General features: G+C 39.0%; 1 protein-coding gene across 4 annotated transcripts in view; it reads left to right on the top strand.

Moving 5' to 3' along the window:
• LOC106521982 (rho GTPase-activating protein 44) overlaps window positions 1-7019 on the top strand; it is a 45435-nt gene that overhangs the window by 16017 nt on the left and 22399 nt on the right. Inside the window, exons 1-2 of one of the 4 annotated variants that reach the window (XM_014014782.1) lie at window positions 4118-4272; window positions 6102-6141. In XM_014014782.1, the coding sequence (XP_013870236.1) occupies window positions 4211-4272; window positions 6102-6141 (102 nt within the window). In that variant the 5' untranslated portion in view covers window positions 4118-4210. Of the gene's footprint in view, window positions 1-4117; window positions 4273-6101; window positions 6142-7019 lie in introns of those variants that run through there. The other 3 variants (XM_014014779.1, XM_014014781.1, XM_014014780.1) reach the window with 3 other exon arrangements.

The raw sequence follows: 7019 nt of genomic DNA on the forward strand, positions 1-7019 counted from the left end.
GTGTGTGTGTGTGTGTGTGTGTGTGTGTGTGTGTGTGTGTGCTGGGTCCAGAGGCGTTTGCTGCCTGGCTGAATGTGGGAAAGTTAGGTTGTGGTGGCGGCAGCCGTCGAAGCGTCACATGAGCTTCAGATTTGTGTGTTTGAGTCAAGGCTGCAGGCTGGAGGACTAAAATTAAAACTCACTCTGAATGGATGAAAAGAGGGAATAAAAAACTCATAAGATCATTATTTTAAACTTATTTTAACACCAGTTGTGTTTTCTTTTATATCTTAGCTTTTTTTGTGTGCTCTAATTCATCCCACAGATTTATAAACTGGGATTAAAACAGCTGTGATGGCCATCTTGATTTTAGCTGGCTCAACCTGTGGTTATTTCCTGTAAGTTCCATTAAAATCTATCCAATAGTTCATGGGATATTTTGCTAACAGACACACAGACATTATCCTTTAATGATAAAATCATGTTCTTTCCCAGGAGGTTCTGGTTGAACTTGCAGAATTTTGTTTCCAGGACAGAGCCGAGTTTCTGGGGGTGAATCCGGAATGAGCCCGGCTATTTTTTTGTTGTTTTCGGCTGAGAAAAAGCTGAAGGGATTTAGAGCTGGACTAAAGGGAAGCCTCTCTGGAGAGCCGAACCTCCAAACTTTAGCTGCTGTGAACAGAATTCTGATCAGTTTCATCCTTCGGGTCGTGTTGAAAGTCTCACGCTGAGTTCTGCCCTGTGGGGTTACTGAGGAGGATCAGAACCAGGTCGGAACATCAGAACCAGGACAGAACATCGAGTCCGTCTGCAGATGATGTGGTGAAAAAAAGAGTCCAACAACCTCTGCTGGCTGAAACTCTGCCAGTTTGACAGATATTGAGCTGAAGTTTGGTGTGGTAGTAGCTGAGCATCGTCTGCATCACCAGTGTTGTATAAAAGTACCACAAAGTGATACTTGAGTAAAAGCATCTCGCCAAAAAAATTACTTTGGTAAAAGTTAAAGTCTCCCTTAGGAATATTACATGAGTAAAAAATTTTAAGGATCTGATATTTTTTGTGCTTGCGTATTAAAAGTAAAAGTATTGATTTAAAATGTTAGATTTTCTGGAATGACATTTATCAGGAGGTGATCTCCCCAAAAAAAATGCAGAAATGACTGTTGTATTAAAATAATTGATGTTAAATTTAGGATGCACTAGTCCAGCTGTTTCAGTTTATATACATATATCAAGGCTGCACAAAGCTTTTCCCCAAAATCAAAACTCTCTCTGAGGGCTGTGGCCAAATGCAATAATATAATTCATGAAATACAAATACTTCTTAAGTACAGTCCTTTTATTTTAATGATGATGTCCTGCTGGAGTSTGACATGATTTGTTTGTGTACAAACTAATACGGTATCAGAGTTTTATAAATTTATACTTCTCATTCAACCACAATTAAATTCACTCTGTCTAGGAGGCTCAGTTTGTATGGATAGTATTTATTTTTTACAAAAACAATCTGGAATGAAAACAAGCAAAAATTAAATAAAAGTAACGACTTTGTACTTCTTGCCTTTTTTAAAAATGTAAGAAAAAGAAGTAAAACGTAGGCTGAAAAATAATTACTCAAGTAAAGTACAGATACCCAAAAATCTTACTTAAGTACAGTAACAAAGTATCTATACTTGGTTACTTTACAACTGTGCCTGTCATGTCTTCCGAGTGCGAATGAGCATGTTTATGTGATGAAGATGAGGATCCAGATGCAGATCCAGGTCTCTGTGGCTCCACTTTAACATGATTTGTCTCTAAATTCGTGCTGAATCCATCCACCCGCTCTGTCGCTGCCATGGCAACCAGCAACACCCCCATCCCCTCAGCATCACCACGGTTAGCAGTAAAGAGAGGCATGCTGGGTAATTTGACTTCACCTGGAACAAATCTCTTGGGGGAACTATTTTTTTTGTCCTTGAATCGTTTTCTTTCCTCATCATCCAGCAGTGCTCCTGCCTGAGGTGGGCTGAATTAATTATTCACTGTAACAGAGCTTTTTTGCATAAATACAGTCAAAGGACAATAAATTCCCTCACTTAAAAGACCAGTTTGATAAATATTTATTACTCAAACTCCTCCAGACAGAGAACACCTGATGGTTGTATCGTCAGAGGACAGAAACAAAGCAGATTTTTTTTTTTATTTCTCTGGACTTTGGCTGCTTTTTCGTTTTCAGTCACGTAAACTGGCTAACTCWGACCTACAAATCGTTAAAAAAACCACTTTAAAACTGAAAGGATGACTCACTAACAAATAATTAACCAGATTTAAATGAAACTTTAAAGCTCTTTGTCACCAGCAGTCTTCAGTTAAATCTATGGAAAATACAAAAAAAAAAAAAAAAAAAACACGCAGTTTGACAGACAAAATTTTTTAAATATAAAAACCATTAGCTGAAAAGCTGTTATCAGTGGTTCCCAAACTTTTCAGCTTCTGACTCACAAATTAACCAAATTAGTACAATTAAAAACTATTTTTCTCCATCTTTCTGAAATTAAATTGTATAGTCACAAACTGATGTCACATTGAGCAATTTTATTTTATGTTTTTAAAATTCTTCATGCTTTTCCAGCAGTTTTCTGGAAACTCTTAGTTTTCTGGTGCATTTTGTTAGAAAACATCTCATCCAACAGTTGCTCGGGCTAATTTTAGTCAAAATTCACTGAATATTTTGCTGATTCTGCCACAGATTTGATGTGCAGCTGTGCACACAGAGAGCTCCAGGATCATTAATTTGTCATTCTACTGCAGATATCCTTTGAATATATTATAGAAAATATGGAAATATAAACTTCTGCAACTACCTTTTCATGTTGTCATCACTTAAATATGATTCAGGTTTGGTCAAAGTGACGAGGACTCACTGTAAATAGTCTTTAGGCTATAAAGAGTGAGGTTCTGTCCAAACCTTTGCAGTAGAGAATCAACAGAATCCTTTATAAAACACATTTTAAGACACTCTTTTTTGTCTTTAGAGCTCACCTCAGGTCAGTGAATATCTAATTGCTCTCGTGCATCCAGCAGTCCTGCAGCTTCATTCTGCTGCAGCTGCAGCTTTAAAACTGTTAAAAAACACATCCCTATCCCTCAGGGTGCCTGGGTGAGTCTTATTGCCCCCTGCTGGTAACAGAGAACATAACAGTTCAGACTGAAGACCACCAAATCAGGACCAGAGAACCTGAACAGGTAGCTTGTTGGACTAGGACAGGAGTCTGCAACCTTTGTGATCAAAAGAGCCATTTCTGCTACTCGACACACTAACAAAATATGTCTGGAGCCGCAAAACAAGCTACAACTGTGATTATCAACTGGTGGTCCATGGGCCTTTTCGGGGCCTTTTCAGGAATCTTTATGGCTAGTGGAGGTGACATTATAAAGCTAAAAAATATATTGTGAATTTTATTATTTATTATTATTTTTACCCATCAGCACAAATGAAAAGTCTATATTCATGTAAACAAGAAAATACCGTGTATAGTTTATACCAAATTTCAAAAAGCTAGTACAACTGAACTATTCAGGCATGTTTTTTTAATTCTTATTATTATGTTGTCTTCAAATTCTTTCAATGTAATTCTGATGGATTAGAGAAAAAGATCATTGAAAGAAGTTGGATTATTTTAGTAAACAACAGGCTAGCATGAGCTAATCAACATGTTTTACTTTTTTTATTAGTAGTATTTATCACATATTTGCGTACAAATAATTTCTGTTGTGGGTATAAAAAACACAAAAAAATTATAATAATTTCATTATTTTTGGCCAATCTTCAAAGAGCCACTGCAGAAGTACCAAAGAGCCACAGGTGGCCCCATAGCCGCAGGTTGCAGACCCCTGACTAGGACGAAGGGTTTCTGTTATGATGCACATAGAAGCAGAAACAATTTCACCCTGCTGCATTTGTCTTCGGCTGCTAGTTCTTTAATCTGGACACGTTCTGGCTTAAAAAGCTGCTTTTGATAAACAAACAATATCAGCTTCTTTGGACCAATCAGTCAATAAATATCTCCGACTTTATCTTTTTATGATGCCATAAAAACACAACTTTAACATTCTTCTGCGGTCCGGTCTGTTGACAGAACCGGCTGCTGATTGAGAAAGAGAAAGGACCAGATAGTCAGGTCGTGTTCCTCCTTCTTCCATTCTGCTTCTGYCTGGAAACAGGTGCTTTACCACCTGTCAGCTGGGGGATGTGGAAAAAAAGGCTGCCGTTCTACAGGACTAGATCGCCCCGCTGGAACGGCATGGTTCTGTAAGTTCACCCGGGCCTCAGTGGGGTTTTTCAGAACTGTGTTTTAGTGATTACAGGATGTCAGGTGAGGTACACCTGAGTGATTCTTCTTCGCTGTTGGACGGTGTTCACCTGTGTCCTTCACCTAATTCATTTTAGACTTTAAAAAACTTCATTTAGTTTTATTTAAAAACATCAGCACAGCTATATTTATTGTTTACAGGTGACTAATGAAAAGTAGAGAAAAGGTATTTTCTGCAAAAATGCTAAAGTTTTCCGAACAAGCTGAATTATAGCTAAAAGCTAAAAGTTGTTAATAAGGCTAGAAATTAAAAGTAGAAAACTACGTTTTGTTTGGTGCTGATTTGGGCTTTTTGAAGGATAACCTTTGGTTCAAATCTTCTGAAGTGGGGGTGCAGTAGAACAATCAGAGCAATTAATGTCTTACCTGCTGTAGATAGCTCTTTGATTGACCTCAGTGTGGAGAGATAGAGTTTAGTTCTGACCAGATTAATGAGCTACTGACCAGAATGGCTCACTGCTGTTTAAATTAAATTCTGACCCTGTGCAAAGATCTATGTGCAACAGGTAAGATATTAACTGTTGCTTCAAAAAAATCTAAATTGATCAAAAAATGTGAACAGATTATACCAACACTTGTGTATAGTTTGGTTTCTTTTTGAAACAAGCTAATTTTTCCAGTTTATTATCAACGTTGTGTTTCAGTTTACGACTTTTTTACATGTTTGTAGCTTCAGGCTTAAAAAACACCATTTTCATTCAGGAGCTTTCCTCTAAAGACAATAAACGTCTTTGTTGTAGGCAACACCCAGCCTCGTCATCAGTCCATGTTTGATTTATACACAACACAGTCATTGCATACCTGTGTGTGTTCATACCGCAGGTTCTCTTGTGTTGAAATAACAAAAACAAGTCCGGTCACTTGGAAAGTACTGGAAAGTAGGAGAATGGTGAACGTCAACAGAACGTGTTCAAAAATATTTGAGATTTTTTGGTCTAAAACACTCTTGCAGAGTCAGGATGTTCCCCACTTAAGTTTACACGTCGTTTTGAGATTTTAGCTACACTTCTGTAGTCCATGTATCTGGGCATCTTGTTCTTGAGTGATGATAGGATGGAGACGGATGGACGGGTTTGGGCCTCAGAAATGAGGACGTTGGTTCGGTCAAGTTGTGGTGAAGAAAGAGTTGAGATTAAGGTTCTGGATTTACTGGTCCGTCTGCCTTCCAAACCCTACCAGTGGTCTGGATCATACCTGAAGATGAAACAAAAAAATGAAGTTCAAAACCTATTTAAATTACAGTGAGCTTACCGGATCAAACCTCCACCTCTTCAGGCTCCCTTCCACATGCTCCCTACTCTCACTACAGATGGCTGACCTCATCTATCAACTCTAAAACCACAGAGCCGATCCTTGATATAATCCCTGCCGCACCTCGAACCCGTCAGTCACTATACTGCGCATCTCACCACCGCTGCTGCATCGTTCCTGTACCCTCCCTACTTTAAGCTTTCTATAGATCCAAAACAACACACTACAACTCCCTCTGATCTTCTCCATCAACACTCAAATCAAACATAGCATCTGCAGGAGGGCTCAACAGTACTTTTCTTACACTGCTTCCTGATTGTGACACACCAAGTTGTTTCGTAGCGGTGCATTTTTTTTTTTTTTGTCCGACACACCTACAGTATTGTTTATTTCTTACACAGAGCTTCATCTGATGATGATGTAATTTAAATGTTTGTGTTCTGCCACGTTCCCACGGTGTGAGAACTTATATAAGTTTTTCCCTTGTCATTCTAACGACATCATTTCTGTCTTTCAGGGCTGAAAAAACAGAAGTATTGAGTGAAGACCTATTGCAGGTACTAATGAGCCTTTATCAAGCGTGTGTGTGTGTGTGTGTGTCTGTGTGTGTGTGTGTACTTGTTTCTGCTACAGAGTGAGGACCACTTGCAAAATAATCACTATCAAAGTGAGGTTTTTGGTGTAGAGTGAGACCTTTTCCTGGTCCTCACTTTGTTTGCAGCTCTACTAGTTAGGTTTAAAGGTTTGGAGTGAATTCAGTTTTGGTTCAGGTTAGGGTTAGGAATAACCTAGTAATGGTTAGTGTGAGGGCAAATGTCTGGGTTAGGTATAAATGCAGTAACAAAAATGAATGGAAGTCAATACGAAGTCCTCAGTTAGATGCAAGTACAAGGATGTGTGTGTGTGGGGACAGGTTTTTCCTACATCGTGGGGACCATTTTCCAGAAAAGGCAGCCTCGTGGGGACTGAACGTGCATACGAATGCAAATTACTGGTGAGGGGCTTAGGTTTAGCACCATGAGTTTAGGTTAATTTTAGGGTCAGGTAGGTACCTGTGAAGTTAATTTTAGGGTAAACAGTCAGGGTTAGGCTGTAAAATTTCCAAAAAATTAATGAAAGTCACGGGATATAAAAACCAGACGTGTGTGTGTATATGTATGGATGGGTTTTTCCTAAAACGTGGGGAAATTTTTCAGCAAAAAAGCAGCCTGGTGGGGATCGAAGTGCACCGTGGGGATCAATGCCCGGTCCCCACGGGTCCAAAYGAAAACTACAGGTGTGAGGTTAGGTTTAGGACCAAGGTTTAGGTTAGTTTTAGGGTAAATGGTCAGGGTTAGGAAATGAAGTCTAAAAAATGAATGGAAGTCAATGGAAGGTCCCCACAGGGTTCAAGAACAAACGCGCGCGTGTGTGTGTGTGTGTGTGTGTGTGTGTG

This window comes from Austrofundulus limnaeus, unplaced genomic scaffold (genome assembly GCF_001266775.1).
Source record: "Austrofundulus limnaeus strain Quisiro unplaced genomic scaffold, Austrofundulus_limnaeus-1.0 Scaffold119, whole genome shotgun sequence".
Lineage (NCBI taxonomy): Eukaryota > Metazoa > Chordata > Actinopteri > Cyprinodontiformes > Rivulidae > Austrofundulus > Austrofundulus limnaeus.